Source organism: Arvicanthis niloticus, chromosome 11 (genome assembly GCF_011762505.2).
Source record: "Arvicanthis niloticus isolate mArvNil1 chromosome 11, mArvNil1.pat.X, whole genome shotgun sequence".
In the NCBI taxonomy this organism is placed as follows: domain Eukaryota; kingdom Metazoa; phylum Chordata; class Mammalia; order Rodentia; family Muridae; genus Arvicanthis; species Arvicanthis niloticus.
The window spans coordinates 33,041,673-33,061,347 of record NC_047668.1 but is presented as its reverse complement, the minus strand read 5'-3'; the positions used below and the strand labels follow the sequence as shown (position 1 = coordinate 33,061,347).

At 43.8% G+C, this 19,675-nt stretch overlaps 1 protein-coding gene across 4 annotated transcripts; it reads left to right on the top strand.

The window, feature by feature from the left end:
- The first annotated feature begins 1,637 nt into the window (after positions 1-1,637).
- Efcab10 (EF-hand calcium binding domain 10) lies at positions 1,638-19,370 on the top strand. Of its 4 annotated transcripts, XR_013113185.1 has the most exons (5): positions 1,638-1,791; positions 5,209-5,373; positions 5,479-5,566; positions 15,907-16,080; positions 18,819-19,370. XR_013113185.1 is itself a non-coding variant. In XM_076941994.1 (4 exons), the coding sequence occupies exons 1-4, from the start codon at positions 1,683-1,685 to the stop codon at positions 16,013-16,015; spliced, it is 471 nt and encodes a 156-aa protein (XP_076798109.1). In that variant the 5' UTR covers positions 1,638-1,682; the 3' UTR covers positions 16,016-16,136. The 4 variants fall into 4 exon arrangements, 3 of the variants coding, with proteins under 3 accessions (XP_076798109.1, XP_034370421.1, XP_076798110.1); XM_076941994.1 differs by lacking the exon at positions 18,819-19,370 and having other exon boundaries at positions 15,907-16,136; XM_034514530.2 differs by lacking the exons at positions 15,907-16,080; positions 18,819-19,370 and adding an exon at positions 15,594-15,672.
- Positions 19,371-19,675: the final 305 nt, after the last annotated feature.

Sequence of the window (19,675 nt, the reverse complement as noted above, 5' to 3'; positions counted from 1 at the left end):
AAAACTGAGGGTCTAGAGGACCTAGGGACTGCAGGTAGTTCTGAAAGGAAGCTGGGACAGAGGGCAGGAAGGGGTGCAGTGGCCTAGTTGGGCCTTAGGAAACTAACTGCAGAATTGCAGCTCCAAGGGTGGAGAGGAGTCAGGTGAAGGAGGCTACAAGGTAGCCTTAAAGACACTAACTGCCTAAGCCCAGCTTTGAGCCTTTTGCATGTAATGAATTGCAGTTTTTTACCGTATATGCAAAATTTTCTTCTTGTATAGACACATGATGGCTTAATTACAGATAACAAATACTTTTAATACTTTCCTACTGTCATTCATCAGCATGCATGAAATCTCTGTGTTAGATTGTATCCAAAGGATTAATTTCTTCATTCATTTACTTATTTTCCTGGGCTGCCTCTGCCTTCCCTCCGTGTCCTGGGATTATGGATGCTCGTCTTTATATCTTGCTGGAATTTATGAGTTAATGTTTTGTTTGAGGTTGCTGGGGTTAAATCTAGAGCCTCCTTCACACTAGACCAGTGCTCAGAGACTCATCCATACCCCCAGCCTTTTTAAATAGGGTCTTTTGGGTTTGTTTGTTTAGATGTTTGGGTGTTGTTATTACAAATCAGGAGATCTAACCTCCCGGTCTTGACATTCTAGTCAAGTGCTATACCACTGAGCTATGGCCTAGTCACAGATGTTTGGTTTGTTGCCTTGAATGTCATAAAAAAGAATAAAATAAAATCAAATCATTAAGTGTATTTTTTGACTTGGGAAAAAGAGAATTTCCAAGAATTACTGGAATGGCCCTAAACACACAGCAGCCGATTTGTATTGTGTATTTCTGTGATGTAGCATTCTCGGCTTTGACAATTGTAAAATCAAAATACCAACTATCTTTGAAAAATGGTGACGTTGCTCTGTGCTTTGCAGTGTCAAGTATCAAGCTAGCATTCAATTCCTTGAAATAAGCAAGCACCTACATGCACATTAGTACACAGATTTGCTTTTATTGTTAATGCTGTTTACAAAGAAAAATGTTTTGCTTTGATTTAGTTTGTTTTGGTTTTCTGAGACAGGGCTATGTATCCCAGACTGGTCTTGACCTCTCTTTGTAGCCAAGGATGACACCAAACCCTTAATCTTCCACCCCCAAGTACCGATATTTCATACAGGCATGCAATATTGCGCCTGACTTCAAAGAACTGTCTTAAAATTATACATCTATTTTATACAAGGCTGCACAGGAAAAGTGTTAAAAGAGCTGCAACTGAAAAAAGTTTAGGAGCTCAACCTGAGACCTCCTGCCAGAGCATTCCTGCTCACTCAGAAAATGCTATTTAGGATTCTTAGAACTGCTAACATTCTTATTGGTAAATCCTGGGTTCCTATCACTTAAAACCCCATCCTGGGACAAACAAGTACAGGGAGCAGGAACCCAGACCAAACAGCCTCAGTCGATAAAGGGTGGGCACTCGCACCACAAGCCGGTGTGCCCTCCACAGACTGCCCACCACACCCCTGCTTCTGCCCCAGGGAAGCCCCTGGAAGAGGCACCTGGGAGAGAGGAGGAAGAGGAGGAGGGGCGGGGCTGGGGAAGAAGGTGAGGTGTTTCACGTGTCTGAGCACGAAAGGGGCGGAGTTGGGCCGTCTGGAGTCTGCCTGGTCGCCTAGCAACGGCTCAGCCTGGAAACATGGACCCTGCGGGTGACCGGGAGCTTCAGGCCAAGCTGTATTTAGAAAGACATCGGATCATGGAGTTGCTGAGTCAACTTACTAGCTTCCTCCTCTTTGCCCGACCAAGTAAGGGTCTTGTCTCCATTGGCTTTCTGTCTACTTCTTCCTAAGCAAAGGGTCCCCAGCCCGCCACCTCACTCCCTATATCCAGTTCTCTCCACTCACTCCATTGCTTCCTCACAGTGGAGCCCTACACGGAGTTCAAAGGCTCTGTGAGCCCTTCCCCCTCCACACACATCCCCAACTCTGCTTCAAACATGATAAGTGTCCTCTTAGTGCGGCGGGGAGTGGTAGGGATGCTGCCAGAGTCTGCCAGTGGTAGAGTCTGGGGATTGCCTAGCTCCAAGCCCACTCCTTAGTTATGAGTGCTTGGAGCAAGACTTAATGTCAGTCTCTTCCACAGGAAAATGTAGTATAGTACAGATCTAATGGGGACAGAACCGCACAGAACACCAGGGGCAGGGGAGTATTAAATAAATTACAATTCTATCAGCCTTGGCCAGGCAAGCGATAGATCTTTTCAATTCCAAGGAGTCTTGAATTTATTAAGGGGACTAAATAAAGGCTAGTGTGAGCTACCAGGATCCTCCTGGGGAACCAGGTATTTTTCCTGGCATTTTTATACATTAGACTCCTTCAAAGTTTGGGTTATCTCATAATTTTTATTGGCGTATGGTAAGATGTTACATTTGAGATGAAAACGAGATTGCTCCTCCCAGGGTGACTTGAGCCTGCCGGCCTTCATAGTAAGTCTCCAAAATTCCAAAATGTTCATTTACTTCTGTGGAAAGGAAACAGAAATACCATTCCAACGCAGAAAAACCGAAAACTAGTATGATTACCTAGGGGATGAGAAAAATATTTTGAAATACTTTATTGTATTTTAAAGAATATATTTATTTAAATGTGTGTAGGTGTTTTGCCTGCATATATGGCTGTGTGTCATGGGCGTGCCTGTGTGTCTGGTCCCCGAAAAGGTTAAAAGACAGTATCAGATCCCCTGAACTAGAGTTGCTCATGGTATGAGGCACCATATGGGTGCTGGGACCTGAATCAGATCCTTTGCAGGAACAAGTGCTCCTAAGCACTAATCATTAAATTTAAAACACAAATTTAGTACATCTAATGTTCACAAGAGTCAATGTTTAATTTACATATATATTATGCTTACATTACACTTCCTTTGTTCTTTTTCTCTTTTTCTTCATTGTCAAAGTAGTGAAGTCTAGAATCATCTGGGAGATGGGCCCCTGGGAATGTCGGTGGTATGTCTTGATCAGGCTACTTGGGAGAGGAAAACCTGACCATCAGGTGGAAAAGCATCCCCAGGATTAGGATCATGGAGATATAAAAAGCAGAAAGTAAGCTGAGCAGAAGCAGTCACCTCTCTGCTTTCTGCTCTGGACTTTCTCTGCCTTGATGGATCTTTAACTCCATACTGCGATGCAAAATAAACCCTCCTCCCTTAAGTTGCTTTTGTCAGTGTTTTAGCATAACAACAGAAAAAAATAACTAAAACAGAGACATACATTTCAATTAATGACCAGTATGATTTCCTTAACGTACATAGCGAAGCCAGACATGGTGGCGCACACCTTTAATCCCAGCATTTGAAGGCAGAGGCAGGCAGCTTTCTGAGTTTGAGGCCAGTCTGGTCTACAGAGTGAGTTCCAGGACAGCCAGGGCTACATGGAGAAACCTTATCTTGAAAAACTAAATGGATAGACAGACAGACAGACAGACAGACAGACAGACAGATACATACATACATACATACACACACACATATACATACATAGAGAAGGGCAAGTAAATAACACTATGGTGAAATAAGAAGATTGGTTAAATTCTAGCAGTTGAAGTTGGTGCTGGATCCATTATCCTTTTCTTTAGGTTTGTTTTTACTTTTATTTATGTATGTGTCTTTCAATATATGATACGTGTGTGCAAGGGCCTACAGAGGCCATAGTAAGGCATCAGATCCCCTAGAACTGGAGTTACAGGCTCTTGTGAGCCACTTGACGTAGGTGCTGGGAACAGAACTTGTATCTTTTGCAAAGGCAAGTGTTATTAAATGTTGAGTCAACTCTGCCCCAATAGCCTTAAAAAATTAATTCTCACCAATATCTTTAAAATGATTTTAGAAAATGTGAGCCTGACACCTAATATTCAAAGAATAAAATGCAGTGATGGTGGCATTGGTCATTTAAGTGGCGCTGTCTTATGTCTGACTTCTGCCGTGATTGTGTAAGACTCTAGCAACCTTAGTTTACCAGAGATCCCCTAAGCTAAAGACGCAGAGCTGGGGGATCATTGCAAAAGCAAGAGGATTTTATTGTTCTAGCATGCTGGGGTCATCCTGCATCCAAAAGGAGAGGCGACCCCGGGCAGCCTGTTTGGCCAGTTTTTATAGTTTTTAGGGCAGCAGCAATTAGGCACAATGTGATAGGCAGAACAGTGTGATTTTTAAAACTGATTGGTCATTGGGGAATAAGGTGGCAAGGACTTGTCTGTAGGTGGCAAGGGTTGGTCTGTCCTGCGGAATGTGTCTACTGTGTCTACTTGCTCTGGGCCTTCCCCACCTGCAGGTGGGTTCCCTCCCCTGTGGAATGTTAATCAGCCTCTTCCATCTGCAAGTGTCCCAAACCTTTCCAAAGTTCCTGAGCTGACCAGGAATGTTAATTAGCCTCTCCCTTGGTTGGGGGGGCGGGGGGAGGAGGAGACAAGTGTTCCAAAGTTCCTGAGCTTTCAATTGCTGTCTTAGTTTTGGAACATGAACTCAATTTTCTGCTTTTAAATCAGTTCAACAGAAGAGCCTGTTGATCCAGGGCACCACCTGGATCAACAAACATTCTGCCTCACACAAACATTCTGCCTCATCAGAAGATTGCATTTGTCTAAGACCATTTCTGTTTCCTGGGTTTTAGCTTCTTCCCTGCATCATGCCAGCTTCTTCATCTGTCTACTGTCCACCTCTTTCTACAAGTTAGGTCACGTGGGGAGCTTGTAAAAAAACAAAAAAACCAAAAATCACCCAGGTCTAGTCTGAATTGCATTGCTCAGTCATCCAAGGTAGAGAGCTTTCATGTTCGGTTCCTTAAGCAGTCTCCGTTGCACTGTAAGGTTCAAAGGCTTGCACCTTTGGTAAGTGACTGGTCTATACTGGTTTACTGGACCCATCACCCACTCTAATTGCTAGAATTTGACCAATCTTGTTTCACCATGTGTGTACACATGTATGTATATGCATATGTGTATGCATTTGTATGTCTGTACATATGTATGTATATATGCATGTGCATATGTCTGTATGTGCATGTGTATGTATATATGCATTTGGTTTTTCAAGGCCGAGTTCTCTGTGTAGCCCTGGCTGTCCTGGAACTAACTCTGTAGTCCACAGTGATAACCTCATAAGTGACTGTTTATACTTGTGCACAGTTTAATTTCATATAAGAGTAAGTCTCAACTGTTTATTTGCAGAAAAACCGAGAGAGTATTTAATCTCTCTTTTGGAACGTCTGAGAGTCGCCAAGGCAATGAAAGTGGCGTATCCCTACTTTATGGACAACTCTAACATCGTGTCCATGTTTGAGATGATGGACACCGCTGGCAGAGGCTGCATATCATTCATACAGTATAAAGAAGGTCAGCTCAACCCACAGATAGGCTGAGGCTGCTATGTTACTTTTCTCCAGCTGAAAATAATCCTAGTTTGTAAATTTTCGTTTCTTCTCTTTCTCACTTTTGCAGCTCTGAAAACCTTGGGCCTGTGCGCTGCAGATGAAGTTTTGAATGATGATGGACATATAATAACTTTGGATAAATTCAGGGATGAAGTGTAAGTTTTAAATATTTTAATAGCATAGTATGACTTTGAAGTATTAATACCATTGCATATAGAGTACCACTACCCTTCCTTTAGTATGTGTGTGTGTGTGTATACATGTGTCATGGCACACATGTGGGCCCAGAACAACCTTAGGTATCAGTTTTTACCTCCTGCCTTGTCTCTTTGTTGTTGGCTGATGCACTACGTACCCCAGGCTACCCAGCCTGTAGGCTTGCAGGATTCTCAGTTTCCACCTTGTAGCTTGCTGTAGCTACAAGCATGGAGTTGACACTGCAGTGCCCAGCTTTACTTGCGTTCTGGGGATTCAAACTCAGGTCCTTACACTTGTACATTGAGCGCTTTACCCATTCAGCCACCTCTATACTCCCCCTACCCCACCACACTACCTTTTGAGTGAAACGTTTCATTCCCTTTAACTTTCAGCAATTAGAAAACAAAAGCAGAAAAAGCTCTCTCTGGGAAAGAGAGGGGTGATGATAGGGTTAACGAGGAAGTTACAGAGGTGGAGTCATTCTTTTCTCTCTCTTTTTTTTTTTTTCTTTTTGAGTCATTCTTTTCTCAAGTGGAAAACTTGTCAATGTGGGGTGTGTTAGAGCACACCTTTAACCCTGGCCCTCAGGAGACAGAAGCAGGTAGATCTTGGTGAGTTTGAGAGCAGACCGATCTACGTAGTGAGTTACAGCACAGGCAGAGCTACGTAACAAGACTCTTTCTAACATTAAAACAAAACAAAAGTAAGCAAGAAACCTCATCCATTCTCACACATAAGGTGAATCATGTGAAGCAGAATCTCAGTCTGCTAGAATTACTAATGCTTTCCACACCACACAGTAGCTGGAAAATCTGTCTCTGTGTATGATATGGAAGAGAACCAGTGGGAAACCTGAGTGAGTGAACGTGCTTCCCGTGCAAGCCTTGCAATCAGAGTTTGATTTTTGGGGCTCACATATAGGTAGCAAAGGAAAACTGAAGGCACAAAGTTGTCACCTGATGTCCACATGCATGCTGATGACACCCCATTACACAAAAAAACCCAAACATGATTATAAATCGATATGACTTTAAATAGATAGTAACAAGCATTGGATCCCAGCGTGCGGAGGATAGCAGTGGCAGGAAGGTCATGAGTTCAATGCCAGCCTGAGCTAGAAAGCAAGTTCATCCTCCCCTTCCCCTCATACAATAGAATAGAATGTATCCTAAAGTGTTTTCTCAAAATTACTTTTTATAAGGCACATATCAATAATGTAGGCTAAGTGTATGCTTGATTTTTTATATTTGAGATTTTATTTTTATTTTCTGTGTATGAGCATTTGCCCCAGTGTGTCTACAGAGGCCAGAAGAAGGCAGTGTAGGACTGAAGTTACAGCCTGTTGTGAGCCACCATGTGTGGGCTGGGCACTGAACCTAGGTCCTCTGGAAGAGCAGCCTCTTAACTGAGCCATCTCTCCAGCCCCCAGCGGGACAGTTTTAGATTGAGATGTTATGGCAGTGAGAGTGATAAATAGTTGCCACATCAGAAAAAAAGATGGAATAAAATTTTATAGGTGTAGAAGTCTTCCAGCTAATTAAGCTCAATTTGTGTAAAAGCCTTACTGTCGGAGGACTTATTAATCAAGGCGTCATTGCCTGAGCTGGGGATGTTGGTAGAGCACTTGCCTTGCCTTGCATGAGCAAGGCTCTGAGGCTGATCTCTTTCTAGTACCACACACACAAAACCTATTGTGGATAAGTGGCTGGAAACACTGAAAGTTCCTCCAGGCAGCTGTGGCTACAGCGGCTCATTAAAGGCCTTCTCCACGGTTCCTCACAGTGTGGCCCCAATGTCACGAGAAAGTCCTTGGGTTTCCAAAATGGCCTTATTGGCATGATGGATAAATCTGGATGTGCACCCCCCCCCAATCTGGATGTGCACCCCCCCCAACTTAAATAGGGAAGGAGAGAGGGGGAGGGGCTGGGGAAAGAATGCTTAATTGGCTCCACCCTCTGGCCATCAGGCATCTCATTAGTATGTAAATCTCTCTAGGGCCAGAGGCCTATAGTCCTGCCCTCTACCTGTGCTCTTTGGGTGGGGCTGCATTGCTCTGAATGTGACTGAACAATGTAGGTCAATGGAGTTCCATGCCATGGTGTTAAGATCTTGGATTCTGGGAGTACGGCGGAATAGATGCCCTCCCTTACAGGCAATGGACACCTGTTGGGTCTCTGGGCTTTCCAGCCAGCACTTCCACCAAAACCAAGACCCCTTTCATGGCCCTACAACCTATTACTCCCATGACCAAGGAAATGTTAAACGGGATAAAAGTTTAGAGTCTTGTCTCAGACCAGGGAGATGGCTCATCTGGCAAAGGCTTGTGACACATCTGTAAGGACCAAACTTTAAATTCTGGGCCCCCATGTAAAAGCTGGGCACAGTGGCCCATGTCTGTAATGCCAGCACTGGGAAAAGCACTGCTCAGCCAGCCTAGCTAAACCAGTGAGCTCTAGGTTCACTGAGACTTTGTTTTAAAAAGTAAAGTCAGAAGCAACTGAGGAAGACACCCAACATCAACCTCTGGCCTCTGCTTGCACATATGCAAATATATACCCAGATACACATACACAAAGGCTTTCTTATCTCACCAGCTACATAAATATTACCGAAGGCAATGGCTAAAGCAGTGTCTGACCTCTAAAATATTTCAGCCAGAGAAAAAAGATTGCCATTGTCACAAGAAATGGAGATAGGAAGAGCTGGGGAGTTGCTTAGTGGTAGCTGTTGGCATGCAAACATAGAGTTTGCTCCCTAGAATCCACATAAAAAGTCTGACGTGATGGTGTATACTTATAATACCTGTCTAGGGGAGGCAGCGGCAGATGGAACCCTGGGACTTACCCAAAGTTCCAGTATCAGATCCTGTCTCTAAAATAAGGTGGACATCTTGAAGAACAATATTCAAGATTGACCTCTGGCCTATACACACACACACACACACACACACACACACACACACACGGGTGTGTGTTCCACAACACATGGATAAATAAACACATGTGCATAGGAATTTGCACACAAACCCAACTAAGAAATACCTTAAATGGAAGAATATGAACATAGAATATTAGGAACAACCATAGCTTAACCATCATTTTATAAAACATTATTATTATTATTATTATTATTTTGCAGTGCGTAGCGATGGGGTTGAGACAGACAGTATCTCACTGTGTTGCTCAGGCAAGTCTTGAACCTTTTAGTGATCCTCCTGCCTCAGCCTTCAGAGTGCTGGGATTATTGATGTCTTCCACCACTCCCAGCTCACAGTGTTTTTCAAATAGTGGATTCCACTATTTGAACATAGTGGATTCCCAAAGTGGATATAGTAACCTCAATGACCAACATGTGAAGAGCCCCATACTCGGGAGACCCTTCCTCAAGCCTCCGGATTGCGACCACCCAAAAATCACAAGAAACCATACCTGGATGCAATCAGCAGAGGTTTATTAGGGGAGGAGCCGGCGGTCAAAAACGACATGCTCTTTAGCTCCAAGAGCAGGGTTTTTGGCCACGTGTGGTGGGATAAAGGGTCTTTTATAGCATGGGGTGGGGGGAGGAAGGCATTTTCGCGCGCTTACACATGATTGGTTGTTTTACAAATTTTGAACATAGCACTGGGAAGACCAAGGGAGGGGTAACCAAGAACAGTGGAACATTTCAGAGAATCTAGCCCAAACGATCTAGAGTCACTTTTTCCGGCTATAGGGCTATGGCCCCACCTAGGTGATAACATCTTTATCTGTAGTCAGGAATGCCTTCCTGCCTTGGGTGAGGCTTGGGGAATGTAATCCAGCAAGTGTCCTTCACCTGGAATGTGAAGGCCTGAAATCTTATTTTCAGTCCCGAGTTCTGTAAGGCGGAAAAATCTACACATATTTCATAAAATGGCCTTTATAATTTTTCACTCTACATCCCCACCTCTTCCAATTTGGTTATGTTTTTAATCATAAAAACTCAATTATTAATAAGTCTATTTTCAACCCCACTTTTTCCGATTTGGATCTTTAGAAAAGTTTAAACTCCAGTGTCATAATTACCATTTTCTTGACCCAAAGTCTTATATTGGTGGCGCAACACAAAAAGCTGAACAGCATTTATCCTTTCTCTAACAAAAGTTACTAATCTATTTTAAATGTAGGGGCCTATGGTTAAGAGCAAAAGTAAAATCACAAGGGGTCCAGCAAGGGAGGATTGAACCAACTCTCGAATCAACGTTGCTGTGCCTCTCTATCTTGTCTCTGGTCTAACTTTTTTCTGAATTTACTCTCTGGTCACTCTTGAATGGTCTACATAATAGTAACATTTTTTCTTAGAGCAGCACACAGACTTTCTCCTTTAAGAAACAGCAAGTCTAGTAACAACTTAACTTTGTTACTGACTGTTCTAGGGCTCTCAAATCCACATCAGTGGCAGCTCTCAGCTGATGAAAGTAATGAGGTGTCTGTATCAATGTAGTTACACCTGTCTCTATACCTATGGCCACTCCTAGTCACAATGTAACAGCTAGAGTCAAGGAAAATAGGCTCTCTGCAGAATCATCTAGGGTGTATCTCAAACTCAGTTCAAGAGTACCTGCGGGATCTAGCTGGACAAGTACACAATAATCTTTGTTTTCATCAAAGATAGCAGTGGAAACACATGGTGTTAACCCGGAGCTGTAAGTCTACCATTTATCAATTTTAGGCACTAGGTATCTGTTAGCAGGGGTTCTTGGGCTCTATTCTATTGACTAGGGGTTTCAAAACATTTCCTTTTCTTTGTAGCACACTTTCAAAGTTGTCTTCTGACTTTTCCACATTTTGTGGCACATAGCTGTCTACATATACATAAAATCACATATATAATAAAGAGAAATTGCAAAAGGAACAAATCTATATAACTCTAGATTCACATTTCAACTTCAATCTTGTAATCACAAGCTGTCATTTAACCTTGGGTGTACACACACTAAGTCCCACCCTCCAAGGCAGCATTTTCCCTGTGCCTCTGGGATGGTCTCAGGAGTCAAGGCCTGCTGCTTCTTTAGCCTTGTAGAATAGCAGAAGACCTGGAGCCAAAGAGTAGGGGGTTGTTCAGGCATCTGGATCTTCTCCAGTTGGCATCAGTCACAGGTGGTGATGGTGAACTTCAAGGAGGTCGGATGGTCCACAGCACCAGGAACAGTCTTTTAGTAGCCTGAAAAATCATTTCTCACACAAAATGGGCATTCTGGGTATGGAGCAACAAGGGACACTCTAGCCAGCGCCAGTTCCCAAGGGTAGTTTAATTTTAGGGTCCTGTATATTCTCTCTACCTGTCCTGAGCTTCGGAGACAATATAAACAGTGGATCTTCAATTCCTGACTTACCTTAAAACTGCTCTCTGATCTAATTACCTAGGACACTTGAAACCTCGGGAAGGTCCCTATTCTAGGCTGTTTTCTCCTAGGTATTTCTTATCTACTCTAAGTCTTATTATTTCTCTGGCTTAAAACCTAAGGTCCCTTATACGCTTTAAGTCTCTTAGCTGCTTGGTTGCACTCATATCTTAAGAGTCCATCTGTGTATTTAGCCTGGTAAATCCTTTGCTTTCTGGGGAGTATAGTTCTCCCTTCTTGTGTGCGCCATTGTCTATTTTAGGCCCCAAACCTGGGAGGGCTCCTGTATCAAGCCACTTGATCTGTCCGGTTATTGCCTCAGGCTGGAGTCTCCTCCCTTTTGGTGTCCTGGGCAACTGTGTCCAGTACTCACAGTTGCTGGCTTCATCAGGGTTTCCTCTCTTGGTATGTCATTCTGCGGACATGGGCTGTGGCAAAAGCATACCTGTTGTCCATGCAGATGTTGGTCTTCTTGCCAGCCCCAAGTTCCAAGGTTGTTCTCTGCACCGATGATCTCAGGGGTGGGGAGTCAGTCCAGATGGCATGTGTCCACCACAGTAGCGCTGGCTTGTCTCTGACCAGCATGGAGAAAACTGCTCCCGTCTGTAAAGCACGTTACCTCGGCTCCCGGCTGGAGTCAGTAGGAGGAGCCTTTCCTCTACCCGTGAGTTCTTGTCAGTTAGTTGCAGCCTGTCTGGGCCCCAATCCTGGGGAGTAAGTCTCAACCCGACAGAGGGTAGGAACAGTCTAGGATGACCATAAATGAATGGGATACCCAGCCCATCTCTTAGTCCACCATTTTCGGGTAGTCCATGAATACCTTTTGACCCATTGGCCTGGAGGAAGCCCCTGTGTCTATCAAAGGTTGGGTGGCTCCAAGCTGCCCCATCTATCTCAATAGCCGTCTTCACACAGAGCTGTTATCTTCGCCACTTGGGGTGTTTTTCGAGGCCTGGGATTTTCTGGCCCTGGCTTCTATTTGTTAGGGCCCTCTTGGACCCTGAAGCTGGCTCCTTTACTTGCAATGCACACACTGGTCTTTTTCAAAGAGTTTTATCTCTCTTTGATTGGAATCCCTTTTTTCTGCTTTCTGTAAATTCTTTCCTGTCACCTTTCTCTTTCTTCACCTCTCTCTAGTCTCCTCTATTCCTCTCTATTCCTGTGGACTCACAGCAACTGATCTCTATTCTTCTTCTCTACTCTTTTCTTCTAGACTTACACTAAACCTTCTCTATTCCTCTTCTCTATTCCTTTCTTTTAAATCTTCTCTCACTTGCTATTACCATCAATCATTTTAATATGTAGTATACTTCCTAAATCTTTCAATGACTTATCTTGTAGTCTCTGTAGCCTCTGGAGCCTTGTCTACACTGACATAATGTCTCTATGAGCTAGTCTAGAAAGGCTGTGGGTAACTTATCTGATCTCTGCTTAACCTCATGTGTCCTGATCAAACTTAGTGGGGTCTCATATAATCTTCTCTCTCAAGACCTATCAGCGTGGGCCTCTGGGTGTCCCTTACCTTCTGTCACATGGAGGTCTCAGTCAAATCTGCTCCAAATTGACCTGCTGCTGACCACGGCCTGATCAATTGACGGGGTCCCCAATCTGAAGACCAGAACCTGCAAAGGTCTTGTGAAAGCAAGGCTTTTACCTTATCTGTAGCATTGCACAGCAAGGATTATTAAGATGTTGAAGGTTCATACAGTTATTAACAATTTTTAAAAGGCAACTTGAGTTACATTTGACACTTATTTGAATTTAACCTTTAACAAAATAGAAACGTTGGTAGAAGTGATATACAAGAACAATAAAGTAAACATTCTTATGTCTAACATAAGAGCACAAGTCTTCACCACTTCTTTAATTTTATCTTGTCAGAACTCTCATCTTTGAACAAAATCTTAATGAAAATTTCATATAAATAATGAAATTGTCTCAAACAGTAATGGCTAAAAAATTTATCAAAACTGAAGGATATATATATATATATATATATATATATATATATATATATATTTCTGACTCAGGGCAGCCTATAACTTTTAAGCTGTAATTTTAGAAAAAAGCACTCCTTTACTTATAAAACTGGGAAAAATCATTATCAACTTCCTTATTACATACAGAAGCTAAAAAACTGCTGGCCCCCTTATTTTTCTACTTTCTGCTGGTGCCCTTCTCCTAGCCACAGAGCAGGGCGAATTATCAGTTTTTCTTGTGTAAATCAAGACTGCCTCACAAGTAAGTTTTAAACTAAATTAAGTAAGCAGTTTTAACCAGTTCTTGTCTCTCTTTAAAAAAAAATAATAATAATTAACTCTCAGGTGAACAATCTTGCTGCGGCTGTTTGTCTAGCTGTCCTGGCTCCACTGCCAGGTTTTTTTCTTTTTTCTTTTATCACCTGGGTTCTCATCTATCTTCATAGGCGGCAGGTGGAAAACCGCCATTTGTTGCACTAGTGACCTCAAGGTACCCAGTACAGCCAGGAATACCAAACTAGGTAGCTGTTGCACGCTGTTGCTGTGCTGGGGAACCACGAGTTGTAGCCCGCCAAGTGTGGGCTGGGTGAGGGCACCCTCCATGTGCTGTTACCTGAAGCATACCCTACATGCGGTAGGCGGGCTGTAGGAACACGAACCACGAGCATGAACTGAGGTAGTTGCCCCTTATTAAAGGACCTGCCCGCCTTTCTGCAGTTGTATTCTTGTACCAGCGGCTTCATTTCTCTCTCTGCCGGCAATCATGTTACCTATTTTTAACTCAAGATGTTTAACACAGTAGATTAACAGCTAACACACAGATGATTTGCCAAGAAAAGACACACACATATAAAAAAACAACACAAATAACTCACCCCTCTCACGTGTAGTACATAAAACACAGATAGCTCACCCCTGCCACGGGTGGCACAAATAACACTTAACTACATTTGGTCACGACCCCAGATGGAGAAGGATTCCACGTCTTCTCCCAAGTAGGAGCGCTCAGTCTCTTGAAACCTGACAGTCAGATCCCCTGACCTTCTGGAAGGCCTCTCACCTTCCCCCTGAAATCCAACGGTCAGATCCCCTGACCTTCTGGAAGTCCTCTCGCCTTCCAAGTAAGACTCCAATAACCAGACAACGCGGTCAGTCTTCACAGATTCAGATTTAACAGATTCAGACAACTTGGTCAGCCTATGCTGGACCAAGTCTAACAGATTTCTAACATACCAGCAATGAACAATCCAAAAATAGACACACTGCCATGAGAGCACAACTACCACGGTGGCCATTTCTGACCTTTTCTCTCTAGTTTTCATTGTTAACACACAAAAAGACTAACAAAAAAACCCGTCTCAATCGCCAGTGCCAGCCAAGAGGGATTCCACGTCCTCTCCGGCACCTAGATGCAAACCTGTGCCAGCCTAGAGGGATTCCACATCCTCCCCGGCACCTAGATGAACCCCCAAACGTCTCTGGGGGTGCAGCAGCTAGTGACTCTCCAGCACGTCTGCTAATCACTCATTTGTCTCCTCTCGAAACAAAAATGGTTTACTGCCCCTCACGAGACAGAAACAGCTGCCAGTCCAAACCGAAGTGCACTTTTCAGAAACCAAATAATTCAGACAGACGGGCACAAACAACTTAGAAACCAAATAACTTAAACAAACCTAGACAAAACAGCACACGATTTAGGCAACCCTAGCACACGAGAAATCAGACGATTTAGGCAAACCCGCACATGAAAAACCAGAAATCAGTACATGAAAAACCAGGCAATTTATACAAAAGGTCACACAACAACCAGACAGAAAAAACCGCGGTGTCCCTTTACCTCCCAGCGTGGTTCTTGGATTAAGGTGGTCGCATATCCCGGACGAGCCCCCAAATGAAGAGCCCCATACTCGGGAGACCCTTCCTCAAGCCTCCGGATTGCGACCACCCAAAAATCACAAGAAACCATACCTGGATGCAATCAGCAGAGGTTTATTAGGGGAGGAGCCGGCGGTCAAAAACGACATGCTCTTTAGCTCCAAGAGCAGGGTTTTTGGCCACGTGTGGTGGGATAAAGGGTCTTTTATAGCATGGGGTGGGGGGAGGAAGGCATTTTCGCGCGCTTACACATGATTGGTTGTTTTACAAATTTTGAACATAGCACTGGGAAGACCAAGGGAGGGGTAACCAAGAACAGTGGAACATTTCAGAGAATCTAGCCCAAACGATCTAGAGTCACTTTTTCCGGCTATAGGGCTATGGCCCCACCTAGGTGATAACATCTTTATCTGTAGTCAGGAATGCCTTCCTGCCTTGGGTGAGGCTTGGGGAATGTAATCCAGCAAGTGTCCTTCACCTGGAATGTGAAGGCCTGAAATCTTATTTTCAGTCCCGAGTTCTGTAAGGCGGAAAAATCTACACATATTTCATAAAATGGCCTTTATAATTTTTCACTCTACACATGCATTCATAAGTATTCCTACAATTCATTGGTTGCTTCCTACAATAGCTCCTCTTGCTTAGCACAATGGAGGTCAGACATGGCAGACCTTTGCTCTCACACTGCCTTCAGACATCTGCATTTCTATTTGTAATACAATTACTCTGCTTCTCATAGCTGACTTTTTCTGTTCTTTGTTTCCTTAGGAACAAGAGGATGGAAAAAATGTGGTCAATGTTTTAGTGGCATCGTAACTCAAGATAATAAATGGTTCTACCAAGTTTTCATTTGTCTGGTTTCATTAAGTCAACATTTTATCAGACAACTTCAATCCAAGTGTCATCTTTGTGAAACAACAGTTTTCTCAAAGATACATTATTTCCCACGGTTAGGCCAGCTTGTCTTCAAATTAAGCAGAATCTCAGCATCTTGCTCGACCAGTTTGTAAATTCCAACTTCACTTAAGGCTGCTGTGGCAGGAACATGCTCTCGGAAGCTGAGTGCAGGACATCTTTTCAGGAGTGACGCAGAACCAATGCAGATCAGAGATGCAGGCTTCTTCTACACCGTTTGGGAAGACAAGAGAGGAGAGGAGGAGAGAGTGTCTACTGCCCCACCCACAGGATGAGAGTAACCTCTGGAGAGTCCAACAGCCATTTCCACTGTCTATGGATTTACTACTTTGTTTTTTAAGTAAGCTGGGCCCCCATCAGGTGTGTGGGATTAATAGATGATCAGCTGGTCTTAAACAGCAGGACTGTGTTTCATTTTGTCGCCAGGGTTTGCCTCAGGAGACTGATGCTAATATTAAATGCAGCTATGATTTTAGGTATAATTAAGAAATGGGGGAGGAGGGAGAAAAGGAATAAAAATGAATGTAGCAGAAAAGGCAAAATAGCAAGACAAAAGAAAACCATAAATAGGTCTGAGATGATGACACACACCTTTAATCCCAGAACTCAGGAAGCTGAAGAAAGAGGATCTCTGTGAGTTCAAGGCCAGCCTGCTCTACACTGTGAATTCCAGGCCAGCCTGCATAGTGAGAGTCTGTCTCAGAAACCCCAAACCAAAACAGAAATAGGAAGGCTGGCAATATGGTTCCATGAGTAATGTTACCTGCTGGCAAGCCTGGTGACATGAGTTCAATCCTTGGGATCCTCATGGTGGAAGGAGAGAACCATTTCCCCCAAGCTGTCATCTGACCTAAACACACACACACACACACACACACACACACACACACACACACACACACACACACACAAATAATTTAAATCATAATTAAAACAAATAGGGGCCGGAGATTCAATGTACCAGCTAGAGTGCTTGCCTAGCATGAATGAAGCATGGGACGGGGCTCGGGGTTGTCATAGCATTTAGAAGATGGAGGCAGAAAGGTCAGAAGCTCAGGGTCATCCCCTGCTAGTACACACTGAGTTCAAGGCCAGCATTCGATATGTGAAACTGCATTTCAGAAAGAGAAAATCAAACCAGAAACAGCCATAGCTTCCTGAAATAAGCAAACAGAAGTATCTATCGTTTAAAGGAATGCTTCCAAATTACAAAAACTCTATACATTATGTAAATCTTTTTTATTAATCATTTTATCTGTTTACATTTCACATGATATCCCCCTTCCCTGTTAACCCCCCACAAACTGCTCATCCCATTCCCCCTCTCCCCCTCCTTTCCCTGTATGGGTGCTTCTCTACCCACTCACCCACTCCTGCCTCACCACTCTAGCATCCCCTATGCCAGGGCATGAAGCCTCCACAGGACCAAGGGCCTCCCCTCCCATAAAGCCATCCTCTGCTACGTATGCAGCTAGAGTCATGGGTCCTTCCATGTGTATTCTTTGGTTAGTGGTTTAGTCCCTGGCAGCTCTGTGTGGGGGGAGGGTGTCTAGTTAGTTGATATTGTTCTTCCTAAGAGGTTGCAACTTCTTCAGCTCATTTAGTCCTTCCCCTAGCTCTTCCACTGGAGTCCTGGGGCTCAGTCCAGTGGTTGGCTGTGAGTATCTGTATCTGTATTGGTCAGGTGCTGGTAGAGCCTCTCAGGGAACAGCCATACCAGGCTCCTGTCAGCAAGCTCTTCTTGGCATCAGCGGTAGTATGGAGGTTTGATGTCTGCAGATGGGATGGATCCCCAGGTGGGGCGATCTCTGGATGGTCTTTCCTTCAGTCTCTGTTCCAGTTTTTGTCCCTGTCTTTCCTTTGGACAGGAACATTTCTGGGTTAAAAATTCTGAGATATTATCCCCATTGAGACCTGGGAGCCTCTTGCTTTCCTGGCATCTGGGACTTTCTGGTGACTACTCCCAGTTCCCCATCCCCCATTGCTACACACCTCTGTTCAATTTCCTGACCCTCTGTACATCTCCCGTCTCCTCCCACACCTGGGGAGAGAGAACCTGTAGAGACCATATCTAGAGATTAGGCATGGCCCCTGGTTGAAGGATGGAGCCACCTATCCATCTCAAAAATATTAACCCAGAATTGCTCCTGTTTAAAGAAAATATAGGGACAAAGAGTGGAGCAGAGACAGAAAGGCCATCCAGAGACTGCCCCACCTGGGGATCCATCCCATATGTAGCTACCAAACCCAGACACTGTTGCTGATACCAAGAAGTGCTTGTTGACGGGAGCCTGATATAGCTGTCTTCTGAGAGGCTCTGCCAGAGTCTTACCAATACAGATGCGGATGCTTGCAGCTAACCATGGGATTAGAAGACCCCAATGGAAGTTAGGGGAAAGACTGAAGGAGCTTAAGGGGTTTAGAACCCCATAGGAAGGATAACAATATCAACCAACCAGATACCCTGGAGCTCCCAGGGACTAAACCACCAACCAAAGAATACACATGGAGGGACCCATGACTCTAGCTGCATATGTAGCAGAGGATGGCCTTATGTGGCATCAATGGGAGGGGAGGCACTTAGTCCTGTGAAGGCTCGATGCCCCAGAATAGGGAAATGCTAGGGTGGTGAGGTGGGAGTTGGGGTGGGTAGGTGGGGGAGCAGCCTCATAGAAGCAAAGGAGGGGATGGGATAGGGGTTTTGCAGAAGGAAAACTGGGAAGAGGAATAACATTTGAAATGTAAATAAATAAAATAACTGATTAAAAAAATAAAAAAAATTGAGATGGATGGGTGGCTCCATCCCTCAACCGGGGGCCACGCCTATCTACTGCATATGGTCTTTACAGGTTCTATCTCCCCTTTGTTGGGTATTTCTACTAAACTCATTGCTTTTGGGTCCTAAGAACCTCTCTACTCTCTGGTGTCTGGGACTTTCTGGTGGCTAGCACCCAGTTCCCCAGCCCCCACTGCTACATATTTCTACTCAATTTCTTGACCCTTTGTACTTCTCTCCTGTCCCTTCCAGTACCTGATCCTGCCCTCCTTTTTTTCCTCCCCCTTCTCTCTCCCTCCCAGGTTCCTCCCTTCCTCTACCTTCAGTGATTATTTTGTTGCCCCTTCTGTGAAGGATTGAAGCATCTACACTTGGGTCTTCCTTCTTCTTATGGGCTGTGGGTTATATCATGGGTGTTCTGAGCTTTTGGGCTAACACCCACTTATCAGTGAGTACATACCATGTGTGTTCTTTTGTGTCTGGGATGCCTCAGGATTTTATTTTCTAGTTCCATCCATTTGCCTGCGAATTTTATGAAGTCATTGTTTTTAATAGCTGAGTAGTACTCCATTGTGTGAATATACCACATTTTCTGTATCCATTCTTCTGTTGAGGGACATCTGGTCTTTTTCCAGCTTCTGGCTATTATAAATAAGGCTGCTATAAGCATAGTGGAGCATGTGTCTTTGTTATATGTTGGAGCATCTTTTGAGTATATGCTCAGGACTGGTATAGGTGGGGTCTTCAGGTAGAACAATTTCCAACTTTCTGAGGAACCACTGGATTGATTTCCAGCTTGCAGTCCCAACAGCAATGGAGGAGTGTAAGTCTTAAATAAACATTTTTGGACTAGATTCCTAGTAAGTGTCCTCATGTTTATACCTATACTTAGAGCTAAGATTAATATTACATTTCTAAGAAAACAGATTTTTCTCTAGCCTGGGCTATTATTAGGCACCAAGTCTAGCTGTGATTTTTTTTTTTTTTATTTTCTGCAGGTGGCAGAACTATACTTGCATCCATTGTCTATTTACTTTCCCAGTAATAAACAAATAGCATTAATCCCGATTCTAGGAAGTAAGCACAACATGCAATTCATACCTGGTTCTGGTCAACGTCTGAGGATGAGAATCACATACATTGTTTTGGTTTTCCTATT